The sequence below is a fragment of the Dendrobates tinctorius genome, unplaced genomic scaffold (genome assembly GCF_039654945.1).
Source record: "Dendrobates tinctorius isolate UK_male_01 unplaced genomic scaffold, ASM3965494v1 ptg000475l, whole genome shotgun sequence".
Lineage (NCBI taxonomy): Eukaryota > Metazoa > Chordata > Amphibia > Anura > Dendrobatidae > Dendrobates > Dendrobates tinctorius.
In genome coordinates, this window is record NW_027362137.1 from 1,761,620 (window position 1) to 1,785,629 (window position 24,010).

General features: G+C 50.4%; 1 protein-coding gene across 1 annotated transcript in view; it reads left to right on the forward strand.

Annotated features, from left to right (window-relative positions):
* Positions 1-24,010, forward strand: part of WDR4 (WDR4 tRNA N7-guanosine methyltransferase non-catalytic subunit) — a 71,252-nt gene that overhangs the window by 7,253 nt on the left and 39,989 nt on the right. The window contains exons 2-4 of the mRNA XM_073564704.1: positions 1,820-1,904; positions 10,850-10,912; positions 10,989-11,135. Of these exons, the coding sequence (XP_073420805.1) occupies positions 1,820-1,904; positions 10,850-10,912; positions 10,989-11,135 (295 nt within the window). The remainder of the gene's footprint in view (positions 1-1,819; positions 1,905-10,849; positions 10,913-10,988; positions 11,136-24,010) is intronic.

Consider the following 24,010-nt stretch of genomic DNA (forward strand, 5'->3'; position numbering starts at 1 on the left):
GTTCATTTTCCCCTCCGTCACTGAGGCCTGGTGAACTCCCTATTCTAGTGAAGGAAGGTAGTGAGCCTGATTATCAGACACCTGGGACTAATGAAGACGATTGGCTGAGTGGAGTCACTGACTGGATTTAAGGCAGCCTACGCCCTTTCTGCCCTGCGGGTGATTTCTCTGTGGACTCTTGGACACCAGTCTGATTCCTGCTCTCCTAAAGCTAAGTTTTCTGTTTTGCCTTTTTGCATCTAAGCTGTGTTTTTGTTTTTCTTGCTTTTTGGATTCTTCCACTCCCTGCTGGAGTGTGCAGTGTTCCTTGAGCTCTGTCTTCTGAAAGTACCTGAGCGCTGATTTAGTTTTTGAAGCTTAGTTGCTTCAGGGCCATTTTTATATCAGCTTGTTGGCTTTTGTCTCTGATAGGGTTTTGGCAGATTGCAGAGAGCAGCCTTCCTATCCGTTCCTATCTAGGTAGTTTTTGGGCCCCGTCTTTGCTCAGCCTGTCTTTCTGTCTGTGTAAGTGTTTTCATCTTGCTTCACCGTCATTATATGTGGGGGGCTGCCTACTGCTTTGGGGTCTGCTCTGGGGCAGTTAGATTTCCCCTTTCCTTCTTTAGGCCTATGTATCTCTCCGGCTGTGATCGAGGGGTCTAGGTCATCGTAGGAACCCCCCACGGCTACTGCTAGTTGTGTTGATAGGTTCAGGGGTCTGCAATCTGATAGTTGCCAACTTCTCTGGTTTTCAGGACTTAGCTAGCATTTCTGTTTTTGCCTCCTACGGTGACTCAATCATAACATTGCCCCCTCCTCCGCGGTCTCGCCTCCATTCCCTGTCTACCTCACCTCTGAGCCTCCCCCATCCCCCACCTCCTGGCCTCCGGCCTCGCCCCCTCCTCCTCGGTCTCACCTCCATTCCGTGTCTACCTCGGCTCTGAGCCTCCTGGCCTCCGGCCTCGCCCCCTCCTCCTCAGTCTCGTCTCCATTCCGTGTCTACCTCGGCTGTGAGCCTCCCCCATCCCCCTCCTCCTGGCCTGCGGCCTCAACCAGTCCTCCTCGGTCTCGCCTCCATTCCGTGTCTACCTCACCTCTGAACCTCCCCCATCCCCCTCCTTCTGGCCTCCGGCCTAACCCCCCTCCTCCTCGGTCTCGTCTCCATTCCGTGTCTACCTCGGCTGTGAGCCTCCCCCATCCCCCTCCGGCCTCAACCAGTCCTCCTTGGTCTCACCTTCATTCCGTGTCTACCTCACCTCTGAGCCTCCCCCATCCCCTCCTCCTGGCCTCCGGCCACACCCCCTCCTCCTCGGTCTCGCCTCCAATCTGTGTCTACCTCACCTCTGAGCCTCCCCCTCCTCCTCGGTCTCGCCTCCATTCCGTCTACCTTCGCTCTGAGCCTCCCCATCCCCCTCCTCCTCGGTCTCGCCTCCATTCCATGTCTACCTCGGCTCTGAGCCTCCCCCATCCCCCTCCTTCTGGCCTCCGGCCTCACCCCCTCCTCCTCGGTCTCGCCTCCATTCCCTGTCTACCTTCGCTCTGAGCCTCCCCATCCCCCTCCTCCTCGGTCTCGCCTCCATTCCCTGTCTACCTTGGCTCTGAGCCTCCCCCATCCCCCTCCTTCTGGCCTCACCCCCTCCTCCTCGGTCTCGCCTCCATTCCCTGTCTACCTTGGCGCTGAGCCTCCCCCTCCTCCTCGGTCTCGCCTCCAATCTGTGTCTACCTCACCTCTGAGCATCCCCCTCCTCCTCGATCTCGCCTCAATTCCGTGTACCTTGGCTCGCCCCTGTCCCCCCTCAGCTTCATTCCCCTCTCTTGCCTTTTCCTTTGTCTCTTGCAGATCTGTGGACCACCGTGATGCTTCGGCTGAGATGCGGGATGCTGGCAGTGGCTGGGGGCAGCCGGCTCATTGGGGGCAGCATCAGGTACTCTTACCCCCTCTTGGCTGGTAGCAGCAGGGCTGGTTTTGGACTAAGTGGGGCCCCAATGCTGACACATTGCTCCATCACACAAGCTGACTCGAGACCATGTTAACCAGGGCTGATCCCACTGAACGCCTGCTCCCTCTCCCTGTGGGAAGAACACTACTCAGACAACACAGGGTGAGGGTGACAGTGTGGCGGTAATATATTGAGCCACCAACGCACAATAGCAAACAGAACAGTCCCAGGAAATACCCAAGATGGCGCACATTACAGGGCCTCACCCTCCCTCTGACTCTCCGGGATCAGCGCTGCTTCCAGGGCCGAGTACCCCCACCAGTGGCTCCCTGCCTTTGGCGGGCCCCCACAGTGAGGTGGTAGTGACAAGCCTAGGAAGCTGGCAGTCCATTGATGGACGAGGCCAGGTGACCTGATTGTCCCAACCTGGATTCTCGACACGCCTTTGAGGGATCAGTGATGGTCAGTGAGGCTGCTCTGCTCTTCCTTCAGTTGGTGCCAAGACTCCTGTAATGTAGAGTCTGAACCCAGGCAGATCCTCCTCTTTATAGGTCAGCCCATTTTAGAGCTATAAGCTGCGGCCACCGCCATCAGGGGCTTATCTGCAGCATTCTGTAATGCCGAATATCTGCCCCCGATGTAACCAGAAAGAGAAGAAAAACACGTTGGATTATACTCACCGGGGGGCAGTCCAGCGCCTCCCATCTTCATACGATGACGTCCTTTTTCTTACTCCTGCCCAGGAGCCGAGGGAGAAGCAAAGAGGAGGACATCATCGGATGAAGATGGGAGGCACCGGACCGCCCCCCCGGTCAGTATAGTCGAACGTGTTTTTCTTCTCTTTCAGGTTATCTATCGATATACGGCATTACAGAATGCTGCAGATAAGCCCCTGATGGCGGTGCCGGCAGCTTATGGGGCTAACATGGGGTGACAGCTCCCCTTTCAGGCATTCCACCACAGTCTTGGGGGAGGTGGTAGGAGGCCATCCCTCACTGCTGCAGTCTGCACAGATTGTCCTCCATATTGCAGAGCACCAATGGGTCATCGACACATTAGCGACAGTCAGACATTGGGCCTTTGTTTCCCGAAGATAGTAGAACAATACTAGGACAGATACAACAGCTAGTGAGCAGCCAGTCCGCAAGTGGCGGCCAGGGAACATTTATTAATTTTACTCATTTGTATAGCGCCATTAATTCCCCAGCGCTTTACACACATTATTACTTCAGGGACAATAAGAGTCAGCAGTCATTCCCACCTGAACTCCAGCTCAGGTCCCTGGATAATTCCGATTAATGCTCTGTGTGATCGCCGATATTGGCGTCGTTCGGGGCTTGTGTCCCGACCTCTTTACACTGGCACAGAACGATCACCATCAGATCAGTCTGCCCCCATACAGTCTCCTGTTATCAGCTGCACATCTGTGTTGGGTGATGAGCTCCAGTCTGCGCTGCCGGGATTCAATGTGGATGATTAATATACACAGTATGTGGCACACAGGAATACACAATCTGCACGGACATACACCTAGCGCACATACAGAGTACCTACATATCGACACACGCATACAACAAGCACATACATTCAGGCACAGGCGCGCCTGCATATCAGCACTTGCACATGCCTACAGAGACATACTATAATGCCTCCCACACAGCCCTCCAAAGTAGGATGGACACCACACCAACCTTTACTCTGTGGAATGGTCCCCATATAGCCTTCCATAAAGTATAATGCGCTTTCCCTGGCCCTCCATAAATAATGGCCTCCCCCATAGTGCTCCTCCATACAGTATAATGTGCTCCCCCATAGTCCTCTGTACGGTATAATGTGCTCCCCCATAGTCCTCTGTACGGTATAATGTGCTCCCCCATAATCCTCTGTACAGTATAATGTGCTCCCCCATAGTCCTCTGTACGGTATAATGGGCTCCCCCATAGTCCTCTGTACGGTATAATGTGCTCCCCCATAGTCCTCTGTATGGTATAATGTGCTCCCCCATAGTCCTCTGTACGGTATAATGTGCTCCCTCATAGTCCTCTGTACGGTATAATGGCCTCCCCCATAATACTCTGTACGGTATAATGGCCTCCCCCATAATACTCTGTACGGTATAATGGGCTGCCCCTAGTCCTCTATATGGTATAATGGGCTGCCCCTAGTCCTCTATATGGTATAATGGGCTGCCCCTAGTCCTCTATATGGTATAATGGGCTGCCCCTAGTCCTCTATATGGTATAATGGGCTGCCCCTAGTCCTCTATATGGTATAATGGGCTCCCCCTAGTCCTCTATATGGTATAATGGGCTGCCCCTGGTCCTCCGTTCGGTATAATGGGCTCCCCCATAGTCCTCTATACGGTATAATGGGCTGCCCCTGGTCCTCCGTTCGGTATAATGGGCTCCCCCTAGTTCTCCGTGCGGTATAATGGGCTGCCCCTGGTCCTCTCTACGGTATAATGGGCTCCCCCTAGTCCTCTGTACGGTATAATGGGCTCCCCCTAGTCCTCTGTACGGTATAATGGGCTCCCCCTAGTCCTCTGTACGGTATAATGGGCTCCCCCTAGTCCTCTGTACGGTATAATGGGCTCCCCCTAGTCCTCTGTACGGTATAATGGGCTCCCCCTAGTCCTCTGTACGGTATAATGGGCTCCCCCTAGTCCTCTGTACGGTATAATGGGCTCCCCCTAGTCCTCTGTACGGTATAATGGGCTCCCCCTAGTCCTCTGTACGGTATAATGGGCTCCCCCTAGTCCTCTGTACGGTGTAATGGGCTCCCCCTAGTCCTCTGTACGGTGTAATGGGCTCCCCCTAGTCCTCTGTACGGTGTAATGGGCTCCCCCTAGTCCTCTGTACGGTGTAATGGGCTCCCCCTAGTCCTCTGTACGGTGTAATGGGCTCCCCCTAGTCCTCTGTACGGTGTAATGGGCTCCCCCTAGTCCTCTGTACGGTGTAATGGGCTCCCCCTAGTCCTCTGTACGGTGTAATGGGCTCCCCCTAGTCCTCTGTACGGTGTAATGGGCTCCCCCTAGTCCTCTGTACGGTGTAATGGGCTCCCCCTAGTCCTCTGTACGGTGTAATGGGCTCCCCCTAGTCCTCTGTACGGTGTAATGGGCTCCCCCTAGTCCTCTGTACGGTGTAATGGGCTCCCCCTAGTCCTCTGTACGGTGTAATGGGCTCCCCCTAGTCCTCTGTACGGTGTAATGGGCTCCCCCTAGTCCTCTGTACGGTGTAATGGGCTCCCCCTAGTCCTCTGTACGGTGTAATGGGCTCCCCCTAGTCCTCTGTACGGTGTAATGGGCTCCCCCTAGTCCTCTGTACGGTGTAATGGGCTCCCCCTAGTCCTCTGTACGGTGTAATGGGCTCCCCCTAGTCCTCTGTACGGTGTAATGGGCTCCCCCTAGTCCTCTGTACGGTGTAATGGGCTCCCCCTAGTCCTCTGTACGGTGTAATGGGCTCCCCCTAGTCCTCTGTACGGTGTAATGGGCTCCCCCTAGTCCTCTGTACGGTGTAATGGGCTCCCCCTAGTCCTCTGTACGGTGTAATGGGCTCCCCCTAGTCCTCTGTACGGTGTAATGGGCTCCCCCTAGTCCTCTGTACGGTGTAATGGGCTCCCCCTAGTCCTCTGTACGGTGTAATGGGCTCCCCCTAGTCCTCTGTACGGTGTAATGGGCTCCCCCTAGTCCTCTGTACGGTGTAATGGGCTCCCCCTAGTCCTCTGTACGGTGTAATGGGCTCCCCCTAGTCCTCTGTACGGTGTAATGGGCTCCCCCTAGTCCTCTGTACGGTGTAATGGGCTCCCCCTAGTCCTCTGTACGGTGTAATGGGCTCCCCCTAGTCCTCTGTACGGTGTAATGGGCTCCCCCTAGTCCTCTGTACGGTGTAATGGGCTCCCCCTAGTCCTCTGTACGGTGTAATGGGCTCCCCCTAGTCCTCTGTACGGTGTAATGGGCTCCCCCTAGTCCTCTGTACGGTGTAATGGGCTCCCCCTAGTCCTCTGTACGGTGTAATGGGCTCCCCCTAGTCCTCTGTACGGTGTAATGGGCTCCCCCTAGTCCTCTGTACGGTGTAATGGGCTCCCCCTAGTCCTCTGTACGGTGTAATGGGCTCCCCCTAGTCCTCTGTACGGTGTAATGGGCTCCCCCTAGTCCTCTGTACGGTGTAATGGGCTCCCCCTAGTCCTCTGTACGGTGTAATGGGCTCCCCCTAGTCCTCTGTACGGTGTAATGGGCTCCCCCTAGTCCTCTGTACGGTGTAATGGGCTCCCCCTAGTCCTCTGTACGGTGTAATGGGCTCCCCCTAGTCCTCTGTACGGTGTAATGGGCTCCCCCTAGTCCTCTGTACGGTGTAATGGGCTCCCCCTAGTCCTCTGTACGGTGTAATGGGCTCCCCCTAGTCCTCTGTACGGTGTAATGGGCTCCCCCTAGTCCTCTGTACGGTGTAATGGGCTCCCCCTAGTCCTCTGTACGGTGTAATGGGCTCCCCCTAGTCCTCTGTACGGTGTAATGGGCTCCCCCTAGTCCTCTGTACGGTGTAATGGGCTCCCCCTAGTCCTCTGTACGGTGTAATGGGCTCCCCCTAGTCCTCTGTACGGTGTAATGGGCTCCCCCTAGTCCTCTGTACGGTGTAATGGGCTCCCCCTAGTCCTCTGTACGGTGTAATGGGCTCCCCCTAGTCCTCTGTACGGTGTAATGGGCTCCCCCTAGTCCTCTGTACGGTGTAATGGGCTCCCCCTAGTCCTCTGTACGGTGTAATGGGCTCCCCCTAGTCCTCTGTACGGTGTAATGGGCTCCCCCTAGTCCTCTGTACGGTGTAATGGGCTCCCCCTAGTCCTCTGTACGGTGTAATGGGCTCCCCCTAGTCCTCTGTACGGTGTAATGGGCTCCCCCTAGTCCTCTGTACGGTGTAATGGGCTCCCCCTAGTCCTCTGTACGGTGTAATGGGCTCCCCCTAGTCCTCTGTACGGTGTAATGGGCTCCCCCTAGTCCTCTGTACGGTGTAATGGGCTCCCCCTAGTCCTCTGTACGGTGTAATGGGCTCCCCCTAGTCCTCTGTACGGTGTAATGGGCTCCCCCTAGTCCTCTGTACGGTGTAATGGGCTCCCCCTAGTCCTCTGTACGGTGTAATGGGCTCCCCCTAGTCCTCTGTACGGTGTAATGGGCTCCCCCTAGTCCTCTGTACGGTGTAATGGGCTCCCCCTAGTCCTCTGTACGGTGTAATGGGCTCCCCCTAGTCCTCTGTACGGTGTAATGGGCTCCCCCTAGTCCTCTGTACGGTGTAATGGGCTCCCCCTAGTCCTCTGTACGGTGTAATGGGCTCCCCCTAGTCCTCTGTACGGTGTAATGGGCTCCCCCTAGTCCTCTGTACGGTGTAATGGGCTCCCCCTAGTCCTCTGTACGGTGTAATGGGCTCCCCCTAGTCCTCTGTACGGTGTAATGGGCTCCCCCTAGTCCTCTGTACGGTGTAATGGGCTCCCCCTAGTCCTCTGTACGGTGTAATGGGCTCCCCCTAGTCCTCTGTACGGTGTAATGGGCTCCCCCTAGTCCTCTGTACGGTGTAATGGGCTCCCCCTAGTCCTCTGTACGGTGTAATGGGCTCCCCCTAGTCCTCTGTACGGTGTAATGGGCTCCCCCTAGTCCTCTGTACGGTGTAATGGGCTCCCCCTAGTCCTCTGTACGGTGTAATGGGCTCCCCCTAGTCCTCTGTACGGTGTAATGGGCTCCCCCTAGTCCTCTGTACGGTGTAATGGGCTCCCCCTAGTCCTCTGTACGGTGTAATGGGCTCCCCCTAGTCCTCTGTACGGTGTAATGGGCTCCCCCTAGTCCTCTGTACGGTGTAATGGGCTCCCCCTAGTCCTCTGTACGGTGTAATGGGCTCCCCCTAGTCCTCTGTACGGTGTAATGGGCTCCCCCTAGTCCTCTGTACGGTGTAATGGGCTCCCCCTAGTCCTCTGTACGGTGTAATGGGCTCCCCCTAGTCCTCTGTACGGTGTAATGGGCTCCCCCTAGTCCTCTGTACGGTGTAATGGGCTCCCCCTAGTCCTCTGTACGGTGTAATGGGCTCCCCCTAGTCCTCTGTACGGTGTAATGGGCTCCCCCTAGTCCTCTGTACGGTGTAATGGGCTCCCCCTAGTCCTCTGTACGGTGTAATGGGCTCCCCCTAGTCCTCTGTACGGTGTAATGGGCTCCCCCTAGTCCTCTGTACGGTGTAATGGGCTCCCCCTAGTCCTCTGTACGGTGTAATGGGCTCCCCCTAGTCCTCTGTACGGTGTAATGGGCTCCCCCTAGTCCTCTGTACGGTGTAATGGGCTCCCCCTAGTCCTCTGTACGGTGTAATGGGCTCCCCCTAGTCCTCTGTACGGTGTAATGGGCTCCCCCTAGTCCTCTGTACGGTGTAATGGGCTCCCCCTAGTCCTCTGTACGGTGTAATGGGCTCCCCCTAGTCCTCTGTACGGTGTAATGGGCTCCCCCTAGTCCTCTGTACGGTGTAATGGGCTCCCCCTAGTCCTCTGTACGGTGTAATGGGCTCCCCCTAGTCCTCTGTACGGTGTAATGGGCTCCCCCTAGTCCTCTGTACGGTGTAATGGGCTCCCCCTAGTCCTCTGTACGGTGTAATGGGCTCCCCCTAGTCCTCTGTACGGTGTAATGGGCTCCCCCTAGTCCTCTGTACGGTGTAATGGGCTCCCCCTAGTCCTCTGTACGGTGTAATGGGCTCCCCCTAGTCCTCTGTACGGTGTAATGGGCTCCCCCTAGTCCTCTGTACGGTGTAATGGGCTCCCCCTAGTCCTCTGTACGGTGTAATGGGCTCCCCCTAGTCCTCTGTACGGTGTAATGGGCTCCCCCTAGTCCTCTGTACGGTGTAATGGGCTCCCCCTAGTCCTCTGTACGGTGTAATGGGCTCCCCCTAGTCCTCTGTACGGTGTAATGGGCTCCCCCTAGTCCTCTGTACGGTGTAATGGGCTCCCCCTAGTCCTCTGTACGGTGTAATGGGCTCCCCCTAGTCCTCTGTACGGTGTAATGGGCTCCCCCTAGTCCTCTGTACGGTGTAATGGGCTCCCCCTAGTCCTCTGTACGGTGTAATGGGCTCCCCCTAGTCCTCTGTACGGTGTAATGGGCTCCCCCTAGTCCTCTGTACGGTGTAATGGGCTCCCCCTAGTCCTCTGTACGGTGTAATGGGCTCCCCCTAGTCCTCTGTACGGTGTAATGGGCTCCCCCTAGTCCTCTGTACGGTGTAATGGGCTCCCCCTAGTCCTCTGTACGGTGTAATGGGCTCCCCCTAGTCCTCTGTACGGTGTAATGGGCTCCCCCTAGTCCTCTGTACGGTGTAATGGGCTCCCCCTAGTCCTCTGTACGGTGTAATGGGCTCCCCCTAGTCCTCTGTACGGTGTAATGGGCTCCCCCTAGTCCTCTGTACGGTGTAATGGGCTCCCCCTAGTCCTCTGTACGGTGTAATGGGCTCCCCCTAGTCCTCTGTACGGTGTAATGGGCTCCCCCTAGTCCTCTGTACGGTGTAATGGGCTCCCCCTAGTCCTCTGTACGGTGTAATGGGCTCCCCCTAGTCCTCTGTACGGTGTAATGGGCTCCCCCTAGTCCTCTGTACGGTGTAATGGGCTCCCCCTAGTCCTCTGTACGGTGTAATGGGCTCCCCCTGGTCCTCTGTACGGTGTAATGGGCTCCCCCTGGTCCTCTGTACGGTGTAATGGGCTGCCCCTGGTCCTCCGTTCGGTATAATGGGCTTCCCCTGGTCCTCCGTGCGGTATAATGGGCTTCCCCTAGTCCTCTATATGGTATAATGGGCTGCCCCTGGTCCTCCGTTCGGTATAATGGGCTCCCCTTAGTCCTCCGTGCGGTATATTGGGCTCCCCTAGTCCTCTATATGGTATAATGGGCTGCCCCTGGTCCTCCGTTCGGTATAATGGGGTCCTCCGTTCGGTATAATGGGCTCCCCCTAGTCCTCTGTACGGTATAATGGGCTCCCCCTAGTCCTCTATATGGTATAATGGGCTGCCCCTGGTCCTCCGTTCGGTATAATGGGCTCCCCCCTAGTCCTCTGTACGGTATAATGGGCTGCCCCTGGTCCTCTGTACGATATAATGGGCTTCCCCCTAGTCCTCCGTACGGTATAATGGGCTCCCCCCCCTAGTCCTCCGTACGGTATAATGGGCTCCCCCCCCTAGTCCTCCGTACGGTATAATGGGCTCCCCCCTAGTCCTCCGTACGGTATAATGGGCTCCCCCCTAGTCCTCCGTACGGTATAATGGGCTCCCCCCTAGTCCTCCGTACGGTATAATGGGCTCCCCCCTAGTCCTCCGTACGGTATAATGGGCTCCCCCCTAGTCCTCCGTACGGTATAATGGGCTCCCCCCTAGTCCTCCGTACGGTATAATGGGCTCCCCCTAGTCCTCCGTACGGTATAATGGGCTCCCCCCTAGTCCTCCGTACGGTATAATGGGCTCCCCCCTAGTCCTCGGTACGCTATAATGTGCACCACAATGTCCTAATGTCACTGACTTAAAAAGAAATAATTACATACCTCTCGTCTTTCTTTTGCTGCTCTTGTCTCTGCTGCGCGTCTCCTCTGCAGCTTCACTGCCCGAAATAGCGTGGTGCGATGAAGTGACGTCATCACGCCCGCTGGCTGAGATGTCAGACGCTGAGGGAGTATGATGAGGGACAGGTCGGCCGGCTTCCCTCCTCCATCATTGCTTTGATGTGCTATTTCGGGTGTGGGGAGGGAGGTGCCCAGCACTGGCATCGGGATCTCCCGAATCATGGGACTCGTAGCGGCCGCGTGGTCTGCCACTAACTGAGGGCCCCTGGGGCGGACTGAGGGTCCGGGGCAATTGCCCAGTTTGCATCCCCAAAATGCCGGCCCTGGGTAGGAGTCACCTGCTTCTGGACATTTCCTGACTGTTTCTTGCTGTTTCAGGTCTGATGAGCCATTTTTCACATTTGACTGTGGCTCTATGGAGCGGAGGCCCCCGGCTCAGCGGTGAGTGGTCCTTGTTGCGGTGGGATGTGGCGTGTTTGTAACTAGGGTTGTGATGTCGTGTGTTGTTGCCTGTCAGACAGAACCCATCCACCGCGGCCTCGGAGCCAGAGAAGATCTTGGCTGCAGCGTTTTCATCCTCCGGGGAGTTTTTCGCTCTCACTGATGACCGTAAAAGACTTGTCCTGTTCAAGACATCTGTGAGCTGGGAGCTGATCAGTGTTCGGTGAGAAGTCAGTGAGTGGGGAGGTGTGGGGTATCTGTGTGTGTGTGTGGGGCGGTAGCGATGTGGGAAGGGTTTGGGGATGGAGTTGGGAGCATTGGGGCACAGTAAGGAGAAAGGCAAATGTTGTCCATATCTTCAAGAAAGGTAAGAAGATGGAGCTAGGAATATTCAGGCCAGTGAGCCTTAGGGGTCCGTCATACATAGCGAGATCACTAGCGAGAACGCTGTGTGTGGCACACATCAGCGACCGGCCCCCCTGCCGGGTATCGCTGATCGTGCAGGAATGTCCTGGGCCATTTTTCGATCGTTGGTCTCCCGCTGGCCAGCACGCATCGCGTGTGGCAGCGGGAGGCCAACGATCAGCGAGCTCCCAGCGCTGTAAGCAGATGCTGGGAGCTGGTATCCAAGGTAAATATCGGGTAACTAAGCGTGCGCGTCACTTAGTTACCCGCTGTGTACCTTGGATACCAGCGTCCTCGCTGGTCCTGATCGCTGGTGTGTCTGCCTGTTTGGCAGCTCACCAGCGATCCTGACCAGGTCGTATCGTTGTCGGGATCGCTGGTGCATCGTTTGGTGTGACGGGACCCTTACTGCTATACCAGGAAAGATCTTTGAATAAATTATTTAAACAGCATGTATGTAAGTACTTAGATAAGAATACAGTAGTTAACCAGAGCCAGCATGAGTTTGTAGCAAAAAAGTCATAGAATCCTAGAATTGTAGCGTTGGAAGGGACCTCCTCGGCCATCTGGTCAACCCCCTGCTCAAAGCAGTATTCGCGAAATCATCCCAGACAGATGTCTGTCCAGCCTCTGTTTGAAGACTTTTAAGTCATGCCAGACTAATTTAATTTCCTTCTATGATTGAATCACTGACTGAGTGGATCAGGGAAATGTGGGAGATGTAGTATATCTTGACTTCAGCAAAGTATTTGATAAAGTATCCTCATTCTATCCTTATTAAAAAAAAAAAAAAATGACCAAGTATGGGATTGACAAAGCTACGGTTAGGTGGATTCATAACCGGCTCAGTGATCTTACTCAGAGTGGTAATAAATGGTTGCACATCCAATTGGAAGATTGTTTCACGTGGGGTACCACAAGGTTCTGTCCTGGCCCCATTCAACATTTTTATAAATGATGTAGATAAGGGAACTGAAGGTAAACTGCTCAAATTTGTAGACGATGCAAAGCTAGGAGGGATAGCTAACACTAGAGAAGGTAGAAAGGATTCGGAAGGATCTAGATGAGCTTGAACAATGGGCAGAAACTAATAGATGGTGTTTAGCAGGGAGAAATGCAAGATTCTACAACTGGGCAAGAAAAAAGGAAAAGAACTAAACCGCTTGTGTGGAGAAGACTTGGGTATACGAATAGATCTCAGACTGCAGATGAGTCAACAGTGTGATGCAGCAGCAAAAAAGGCAAACACCATTCTAGGATGTATTAAGAGAAGCATACAGTCTAGATCACGTGAAGTCATTATTGCCCTCTACTCTTCTTTGGTCAGACCTCATCTGGAATATTGTGTCCAGTTCTGGGCGCCACATTTTAAAAAAAGACATTGAAAAACTGGAGCAAGGTCAGAGAAGAGCGACCAGAATGGTGACCGGTCTGCAAAGTACAGTGCCTTGCGAAAGTATTCGGCCCCCTGGAACGTTACAACCTTTTCCCCCATATCATGCTTCAAACTTAAAGATATCAAATGTAAATTTTTGGTGGAGAATCAACAACAAGTGGGACACAATTGTGAAGTTGAGCGAAATTAATTGGTTATTTTAAATTTTTGTGGAAAGTCAAAAACTGAAAAGTGGGGCGTGCAATATTATTCAGCCCCTGTAACTTAATACTTTGTTGCGCCACCTTTTGCTGCGATTACAGCTGCAGTCGCTTGGGGTATGTCTCTATCAGTTTTGTACATCGAGAGACTGAAATTCTCGCCCATTCTTCCTTGGCAAACAGCTCGAGCTCAGTGGGGTTGGATGGAGATCGTTTGTGAATAGCAGTTTTCAGCTCTTTATACAGATTCTCGATTGGATTCAGGTCTGGACTGTGACTTGGCCATTCTAACACCTGGATACATTTATTTGTGAACCTGTTGTGAGCTCATTTTCGGGTTTGCTTCTGGTGAGGGTTATGGAGCTGGCTGTGCTGTCAGAGGAGTAGTGAGTTCTCTATCTGGACTCCCTCTGTTGGTGAAGGGAGGTAATGAAGCTGATCTAAATGGCAGAGACCAGCCACCTGAGGAAGAGGACTGCGATTGGACATCAGGAGTTTCTGATTGGATTTAAGGCAGCCGACGCCCTACTTTCTTGCTGGTGATTTTTCCTGACTGTGGCTCCTGGTTTCCAGTTTGGTTCCTGCCTTCCTAAAGCTAAGTTTTCTCTGCTATTGTTCATATGAGTTTTTGTCTGGTTTACTTAGTTTTGTGTTCAGCCAGCCCTGGCTGGGACTGGGCTGAATCCCCATTTTGTCTCTGATCAGTTGATCTCTTTTGCTCTGTCTTCAGAATATACCTGAGTGCTGATATAGTGATTTGAAGTCTAGCGACTTCAGGGCCTTTTTCTATCAGACGTGTTGGACATTTTTTTATGGCAGGGTTTTTTGCGTGATTACAGACAGCAGCTTTTCTTTCCTGTCCTTTCTAGTTAGTGAAGGCCCCATCGTTTGCTCAGCCTATCTTTCTACCTGTGTCTGTGTTTTCATCTTGTTTCACCGACAATACATGTTGGGGGCTGTCTATTGCTTTGGGGTCTGCTCTGGGGCAGTTTAGATTTTCCCTTTCTTTCTTTAGGCTTATTTAGTTCTCCGGCCGTGACGAGGCGTCTAGGACCACCGTAGGCACGCTCCACGGCTACTGCTACCGTCTTTCCCCGAATATAAGACACCCCCGAATGTAAGACGTACTAGGGGAATAATGGGGGATGCCTAATGTAAGACATCCCCCCGTTTATAAGACATAGCGGATCAGCGGTGCCCCGAAAGTAAGACGTTGTGCGGTACCGGTATAATGCATTAGGTTTAACATACCGGTACCGGTGCCTGTGTCCCCCAGGCAGAAGTCAGGGCCTCTCTGATTGGCCCAGCGGCTTCTGTGAGCCCGCCCGCCGGCCGCCGCCCTGACGTCACCGCTCATTGGCCAGTGTCCCCCTGCACGAGGAAGAAGCCTGCCTGCCCTGCCCTGCCCTGCCCTGTCCCGCACCGCAGAGGAATCGCCATCCGGTAAGCAATGGCTGTGGGATACTGTACCATACCGTAATGGCAGGCTGTGGGATACTGTACAATGGCAGGCTGTGGGATACTGTACAATGGCAGGCTGTGGGATACTGTACAATGGCAGGCTGTGGGATACTGTACAATAATGGCAGGCTGTGGGATTTTTTTCTAATATAAGACATACCCCGAAAGTAAGACATAGTGGGACTTTTGGGGGTCAAAAGAATGTAAGACACTGTCTTATATTCGGGGAAACACGGTAGTTGTTGTGGATAGGATCAGGGGTCTGCAATCCGCTAGTTACCAACCTCTCCGGTTTTCTGGGCTTAGCTTGTTTTTTGTTTTTTCCTCCTCGGTGACTCATTCATAACAGAATCACCAGCCACACTGCAGATTCTAGGGTACTCAAAAGCAGGAGAGAATTTTTTTTTTAAAAAGTGTCAATTTTTTTTTTTGTATGTATATTTTCTCCTCCCCTTTTTTTTCTGGGGCCGTAGGAAGATTCTTATTTTTTTTTTTTTTTTTCTCCTTGATGGAGATTAAGCAATTGTCTGATCGTGTGGAGCAGCTCGCTGCTGAAGTGCGGGGAATTTCCGCCTATCTCGCTCATTTCACATGCTGCTGAACCAAGGATCCCTGCTCCTGATGTGTTTTCTGGGGATCGGTCTAAATTTTTGAATTTTAAGTATAATTGTAAATTATTTCTTGCCTTGAAGCCTAACTCATCGGGGAGCTCTGCGCAGCAGGTTAAAATTGTCATCTCTTTGCTGCGCGGCGATCCCCAGGATTGGGAGTTTTCTTTGACACCTAAAGATCCTGTTTTGACTAATGTGGATGCATTTTTTTCAAGCTTTGGGGTTGTTGTATGATGAACCTAATGCTATTGATCAAGCTGAGAGAACCCTGTTGGCATTGAACCAGGGTCAGGATCCTGCAGAGTTATACTGTCAGAAATTCCGGAAGTGGGCGGTCCTTACTACATGGAATGATAGTGCATTGGCAGCTCTCTTTCGGAAGGGTTTGTCAGAAGCCATAAAAGATACTATGGTGGGATTTCCTGTTCCCTCTGGTCTTGATGATTCTATGTCATTAGCTATTCAAGTTGATCGGCGTTTACGTGAACGCAAGACTACACGGGAGGCACTGCCACATTTTGAACAAATGTCTGAACCTATGCAATGTGATGGAGTTTTGTCTAGGGCGCAACGTCAGGAGTTTTGAAGGCGTAATAAGCTGTGTTTTTTTCTGTGGAGATGCCTCTCATGTTGTTTCTGTCTGCGGTAAACGAGAGAAACGTTTTGCACACACATTTGCTGTTGGCAGTATACAACCTAAGTTTCTTTTGGCAATTACTCTGATCTGCTCCTTATCCACATTTTCCGTGAAGGCTTTTGTGGCTTCAGGAGCGGCCTTGAATCTAATGGACTTGGATTTTGCTAAACGTTTGTGGTTTTCCTATGACAGCTCTGCGGACGCCTATTCCTTTGAGGGGTATTGATGCTACTCCTTTAGCGAAGAATAAACCTCAGTTTTGGACCCAGGTGATAATGCGGGTCGCCCCAGACCTCCAAGAAAATTGCATATTTTTGGTGTTGCATAATTTACATGATACCATTGTTCTGGGTTTTCCCTGGTTGCAAATCCATAATCCGGTTTTGGATTGGAAATCTGTGTCTGTGGTGAGTTGGGGTTGTCGGTGTGCTGTTGGCGACACTCCTCCACCTCTCCCCAGTCGCATGATGTTCCTGACTGTTTGGCTGATTTTTATGATGTATTTAGTGAGAGCAAGTCTGCGTCTTTGCCTCCTCATAGGAGTTATGACTGTGCAATTTGAGTTGAGACATGGGTGTAAATTTCCCAAGGGTCGACTTTTCAATTTATCTATACCCGAACACGAGGCTATGCGATCTTATATTAAGGAGTCGTTGGAGAAGAATCATATTAGACCATCCTCTTCGCCCTTAGGTGCTGGGTTCTTTTTCGTGGCCAAGAAAGATGGTTCATTAAGGCCTTGTATTGACTATCGTTCCCTCAACAAAGTTACGGTTAAATTTCAGTATCCGTTACCCCTGATTTCTGATTTATTCTCCATAGTTAAAGGTGCTTGCTGGTTTACCAAGCTTGACCTCAGGGGGGCGTATAATCTTATTCCCATCAAGCATGGGGATGAATGGAAGATGGCGTTTAATACTCCGGAGGGACATTTTGAGTACCTGGTGATGCCTTTTGGGCTCACTAATGCCCCTTCTGTCTTCCAGTCCTTTATGAATGATATTTTCCGAGACTTTGTGGATAAGTTTTTGATCATCTATCTGGATGATATTTTGATCTTTTCCAGGGATTGGGACTATCATGTGGAACAAGTCCGGACTGTGTTCCGAATTTTGAGGGAGAATTCCCTGTTTGTTAAGGGATCAAAGTGCCTTTTTGGTGTGCAGAGGATTTTATTTTTGGGATTTATTTTGTCTCCGTCAACTATTGAAATGGACCTGGCCAAGGTACAGGCCATTTATGATTGGGTTCAACCCACTTCTTTGAAGGCTCTCCAGAAGTTTTTGGGTTTTACTAATTTTTATCATAAATTTATAGCTAATTTTTCTGGTATTGCTAAACCACTGACTGATTTAACTAAGAAGGGTGCTGATGTGCTGAATTGGTCTTCAGAGGCTGTTTCGGCCTTCCAGGAGCTGAAGCGGAGGTTCACTTCTGCTCCGGTTTTGCGGCAACCTGATGTCTCACTTCCTTTTTAGGTGGAGGTAGACGCTTCAGAGATTGGTGCAGGAGCTGTTTTGTCCCCAAAAGATCCGGTGACGTCTAAAATGAATCCCTGTGTTCTTTTCCCGAAAGTTCTCCCCATCTGAACGCAACTATGATGTGGTTAATCGGGAATTGTTAGCCATGAAATGGGCATTTGAGGAGTGGAGACATTGGTCGGAGGGAGCTAGACATCAAGTTGTGGTCCTCACTGACAACAAGAATTTGATTTACCTTGAGTTGGCCAAACTCTTGAATCCTAGACAGGCTAGGTGGGCCTTGTTTTTTACACGTTTTGATTTTGTGGTCTCCTTTCTTCCAGGCACTAAGAATGTTAAGGCAGACGCCCTTTCTAGGAGTTTCTTTGCTGATTCTCCTATTGTGACCAAGCCTACTACCATCCTAGGTGAGGGGGTAGTTCTTTCTGCCATCTCGCTCGATTTGAGACGTGCTCTGGAAGAATTCCAGGAGGACAAACCTGAACGTTGTCCTATGGGAAAATTGTATGTTCCTGACCGGTGGAGGAAGAGAGTGATGTCTGAAGTTCATTGCTCCGCATTGGCTGGTCATCCAGGTATTTTTTGGTACCAGAGATTTGGTGAGTCGGTCTTTTTGGTGGCCCGCCTTATCTCGTGATGTCAGGAATTTTGTGCAGTCCTGTGGGACTTGTTCCTGGTCTAAACCCTGTTCTCGCTCTAGTGGGTTGTTGATGCCCTTGCCGGTGCCTAAGAGGCCATGGACCCATATTTCAATGGATTTTATTTCTGATCTTCCTGTCTCTCAGAGGATGACTGTTATCTGGGTGATTTGTGATAGATTCTCTAAGATGGTCCATCTTGTACCACTCCCAAAGTTGCCATCTTCCTCAGAGTTGGTACCCTTGTTTTTACAACAGGTGGTTCGGTTGCATGGGATTCCTGAGAACATTGTATCGGACAGAGGAGTTCAGTTTGTTTCCGGATTCTGGAAAGCATTTTGTTCCAAGCTGGGAATTCAGTTGTCCTTCTCCTCTGCGATTCACCCTCAGACCAATGGGCAGACGGAGAGAACAAACCAGACTTTGGATTCCTATTTGAGATGTTTTATAACTGCTGATCAGGATGATTGGGTTTCATTTATGCCCTTGGCCGAATTCGCTTTAAATAATAGAGCTAGTACTGCCACCTTGATGTCACCCTTTTTCTGTAACTTTGGGTTTCATCCTCGATTTTCTTCAGGGCAAGTGGAATATTCAGCCTGCCCAGGTGTTGACACTGTGGTAGAGAGAATGCAGCAGATTGGGGACCAAGTAGTGGATAAGTTGTCTCTCTCCCAGGAAAAGGCCCAGCGGTTTTCTAACCGGCATAGGACCATTGGTCCCCGGTTTAAAGTGGGTGATTATGGTTTGGTTGTCATCAAAGAATATCTCTATGAAGGTGGCTTCTCCAAAATTCAAGACAAGATTTATTGGACCTTACAAGATTTTGGAGATTCTTAATCCGGTTTCTTTTCGATTGGCTCTTCCTGTTACGTTTAAGATCCATAACATGTTTCATAAGTCGCTGTTGAAGAGATATGTTGAGCCAGTAGTTCCTATGGCTGCACCTCCTGACCCTGTATTGGTTGAAGGTAATGTGGAATATGAGGTAGAGAAAATAATGGATTCTCGTCTGGCTAGACGGAGACTCCAGTGAAGGGTTATGGCCAGGAGGACAATTCTTGGGTCTCTGCCTCTGATATTCATGCCGATAGATTGGTTCGTGCTGTTCATCGGGCCCATCCTGATCGGCCCGGTGGCGTGGATGAGGGTTCGGTGACCCTTCCTCAAGGGGGGGGTACTGTTGTGAGCTCATTTTCGGGTTTGCCTCTGGCTTCTGGTGAGGGTTATGGAGCTGGCTGTGCTGTCAGAGGAGTAGTGAGTTCTCTATCTGGACTCCCTCTGTTGGTGAAGGGAGGTAATGAAGCTGATCTAAATGGCAGAGACCAGCCACCTGAGGAAGAGGACTGCGATTGGACATCAGGAGTTTCTGATTGGATTTAAGGCAGCCGACTCCCTAGTTTCTTGCTGGTGATTTTTCTTTACTCTGGCTTCTGGTTTCCAGTTTGGTTCCTGCCTCCCTAAAGCTAAGTTTTCTCTGCTATTGTTCATATGAGTTTTGTCTGGTTTACTTAGTTTTTGTGTTCAGCCAGCCCTAGCTGGGACTGGGCTGAATCCCCATTTTGTCTCTGATCAGTTGATCTCTTTTGCTCTGTCTTCAGAATATACCTGAGTGCTGATATAGTGATTTGAAGTCTAGCGACTTCAGGGCCTTTTTCTATCAGACGCGTTGGACATTTTTTTATGGCAGGGTTTTTTGCGTGATTACAGACAGCAGCTTTTCTTTCCTGTCCTTTCTAGTTAGTGAAGGCCCCATCATTTGCTCAGCCTATCTTTCTACCTGTGTCTGTGTTTTCATCTTGTTTCACCGACAATACATGTTGGGGGCTGTGTTGTGAGTTCATTTTTCCCTTCACCATTGAGGTCTGATGAACTCCCTCCTCTGGTGAAGGAAGGTAGTGAGGCTGATTACCAAACACCTGGGCAGCTAGATGATGGAGTTCTGCCATCCCCGGCCGGGGGTGAGCGGAATTCCATTTTTGTCTCTGATCTGTTGATCTTTTGCTCTGTCTTCAGAATATACCTGAGTGCTGATATAGTCTTTTGAAGCCTAGCGACTTCAGGGCCTGTTTTTCCTATCAGTCGGTTGGCTCATTTTGATAGGGTTTTTGCGGATGGCAGACAGCAGCTTTCCTATCCTGTCCTATGTAGTTAGCTTGGGCCCCTTCATTTGCTCAACCTATCTTTCTATCTGTGTTAGTGTTTTTATCTTGCTTCACCGTCATTATATGTTGGGGGCTGCCTAATGCTTTGGGGTCTGCTCTGGGGCAGTTTAGTTTTTCCCCTTTCTGTCTTTAGGCTATGTAGCTCTCCGGCTGTGATTGAGGGGTCTAGGGCACCGTAGGAACCCCCCACGGCTACTGCTAGTTGTTGTGGATAGGTCCAGGGGTCTGCAATCCGATAGCTGCCAACCTCTCTGGTTTTTCTGGACTTAGCTGGTATTTTGTTTTTTCCTCCTTCGGTGACTCATCATAACAGGGCTGTCTATTGCTTTGGGGTCTTCTCTGGGGCAGTTTAGATTTTCCCTTTCTTTCTTTAGGCTTATTTAGTTCTCCGGCAAGTGACGAGGCGTCTAGGACCACCGTAGGCATGCTCCACGGCTACTGCTAGTTGTTGTGGATAGGATCAGGGGTCTGCAATCCGCTAGTTACCAACCTCTCCGGTTTTCTGGGCTTAGCTTGTTTTTTCCTCCTCGGTGACTCATTCATAACATGAACCATTCCATTGTAGATTTTGCTTTGTTTGGGATCATTGTCTTGTTGGAAGACAAATCTCTGTCCCAGTCTCAGGTCTTTTGCCGACTCCAACAGGTTTTCTTCAAGAATGGTCCTGTATTTGGCTCCATCCATCTTTTCATCAATTTTAGCCATCTTCCCTGTCCCTGCTGAAGAAAAGCAGGCCCAAACCATGTTGCTGCCACCACCATGTTTGACAGTGGTCATGGTGTGATCAGGGTGATGAGCTGTGTTGCCAAAAAGGTTGATGTTTGGTTTCATCTGACCAGAGCACCTTCTTCCACATGTTTTGTGTGTCTCCCAGGTGACTTGTTACAAACTTTAAATGACACTTTTTATGGATATCTTTGAGAATTGGCTTTCTTCTTGCCACTCTTCCATAAAGGCCAGATTTGTGCAGTGTACGACTGATTGTTGTCCTATGGACAGACTGTCCCACCTCAGCTGTAGATCTCTGCAGTTCATCGAGAGTGATCATGGGCCTCTTGGCTGCATCTCTGATCAGTCTTCTCCTTGTTTGAGATGAAAGTTTAGAGGGACGGCCGGGTCTTGGTAGATTTGCAGTGGTTTGATACTCCTTCCATTTCAATATGATCGCTTGCACAGTGCTCCTTGGGATGGTTAAAGTTTTGGAAATCATTTTGTATCCAAATCCGGCTTTAAACTTGTCCACAACAGTATCACGGACCTGCCTGTTGTGTTCCTTGATCTTCATGATGCTCTCTGTGATTCAAACAGAACCCTGAGACTATCACAGAGCAGGTGCATTTATACGGAGACTTGATTACACACAGGTGGATTATAGTTATCATCATTAGTCATTGAGGACAACACTGGATCATTCAGAGATCCACAATGAACTTCTGGAGTGAGTCTGCTGCACTGAAAGTAAAGGGGCCGAATAATATTGCACGCCCCACTTTTCAGTTTTTGACTTTCCACAAAAATTTTAAATAACCAATAAATTTCGTTCAACTTCACAATTGTGTCCCACTTGTTGATTCTTCACCAAAAAATTTACATTTGGTATCTTTGTTTGAAGCATGATATGTGGGAAAAGGCTGAAAAGTTCCAGGGGGCCGAATACTTTCGCAAGGCACTGTATTTTATGTCAGGAAGGGTTAAAGGATCTGGGAATGTTTAGCTTGCAAAGAAGGCTAAGAGGAGACTTAATAGCTGTCTACAAATACAGGTGAAACCAGAAGTTTTCATCCACTATATATAAAGACACATCTGCAGGTTGTTCTCAATATCTGACATGAAATCAGAATAAACCCTTTCCTGTTTTAGGTCATTTAGGATTATAATTATTATTATTTGCTAAATGCCAGAATGAGAGAATGTTTTAAGATAGAGAGAGAGAGAAGAGAGAGATATGTGTGTGTATATATATATATATATCTATATCAGCATTTTTTTTTTTTACATACCATCAGTAGGATAGGATGTAGCATCAGCAATGACACTGTAAATTACCAAAAATACATATACAAATCTACTTGTCAGACTACAGGTCCGCATAACTTTTTGAAATAGTGTGTGTATATATATATATATATATTATATATATATATATATATATATATATATATATATATATATATATATATATACATAGATCTCCATCAATGCCGTGTAACATAAATTTTGGGGAAACAGTAAGAGAAAGAAAAGACAGACTGACTACATAGAAGGGTAATGGGGGAAGGAAGAAAAGCGACTGACCACATAGAAGGGTAATGGGGAAGGAAGAAAGCGACTGACCACATAGAAGGGTAATGGGGGAAGGAAGAAATGACTGACCACATAGAAGGGTAATGGGGGAAGGAAGAAAAGCGACTGACCACATAGAAGGGTAATGGGGGAAGGAAGAAAAGCGACTGACCACATAGAAGGGTAATGGGGGGGGGAAGGAAGAAAAGCGACTGACCACATAGAAGGGTAATGGGGGGGGGGAAGGAAGAAAAGCGACTGACCACATAGAGTAATGGGGGGGGAGGAAGAAAGCGACTGACCACATAGAAGGGTAATGGGGGAAGGAAGAAAAGCGACTGACCACATAGAAGGGTAATGGGGGAAGGAAGAAATGACCTGACCCACATAGAAGGGTAATGGGGGAAGGAAGAAAAGCGACTGACCACATAGAAGGGTAATGGGGGAAGGAAGAAAAGCGACTGACCACATAGAAGGGTAATGGGGGGGGGGAAGGAAGAAAAGCGACTGACCACATAGAAGGGTAATGGGGGGGGGGGGAAGGAAGAAAAGCGACTGACCACATAGAAGGGTAATGTGGGGGGGGGGAAGGAAGAAAAAGCGACTGACCACATAGAGTAATGGGGGGGGAGGAAGAAAAGCGACTGACCACATAGAAGGGTAATGGGGGGGGGAGGAAGAAAAGCGACTGACCACATAGAAGAGTAATGGGGGGGGGGGGAGGAAGAAAAGCGACTGACCACATAGAAGGGTAATGGGGGGGGAGGAAGAAAAGCGACTGACCACATAGAAAGGTAATGGGGGGGGAGGAAGAAAAGCGACTGACCACATAGGAAGGGTAATTGGGGGGGAGGAAGAAAAGCGACTGACCACATAGAAGGGTAATGGGGGGGGGAGGAAGAAAAGCGACTGACCACATAGAAGGGTATTGGGGGGGGGGGAGGAAGAAAAGCGACTGACCACATAGAAGGGTAATGGGGGGGGGAAGGAAGAAAAGCGACTGACCACATGGAAGGGTAATGGGGGAAGGAAGAAAAGCGACTGACCACATAGAAGGGTAATGGGGGGGGGGAAGAAAAGCGACTGACCACATAGAAGGGTAATGGGGGGAAGGAAGAAAAGCGACTCTTACTGTATTTTACATTGTCAGGAGTGTCGTTCTACGGTAATATATGTTGTATCTTTAATAGACACTATACATCTGGAATAGTTAGGGGTCTTGGGAACGTCCCGCTCAGATCCTCCAGATAGTACCATTCCGTGTGTGGAAGGGACTAATCATTCTCGATATTTTTGTGAGGGCTATATAATGCAAAACAAAGAACTTGTTCCACAGCGGAAATACTTTCCCTGCAGACTTTTCTTTCCTCTTTTCTGCCTCTATTAATTCAATTCCCAGTCAGTGTTCCATCTGGGCTATTATCATCGCCATCGATGGGGTGCTTGGTTTAAGCCATTCACCAAGTAAACCACGTAAGGCTACAATGAAGAATGTGTGGATGTTTTTAGGGATCTTTGCTTTAACTCCTGTGGCTTGTGTTTCCGGGGTCTTAGCTGGTGAAATGGCATAGTTTGTGGTGTTTGTGGGAGATGGATTCCCCAGCACAATCGAACCTGTTTCCAGGACTCGTTAGCTGCCCTGCGTTCCCACACCCCGTGCCAGAGATTCGTTGCCGGCGTTCCGCACTGAGGGCATGCTGTAATCCTGTCAGGGAATCTAGGGGAGGATGGGATATTGAAACCATATTATGCTGTGTGCATGAGCCTCCATCTTTCACATAAGATGGATTTTTTTTAACCTGTTCCCACCACTGTAGAATT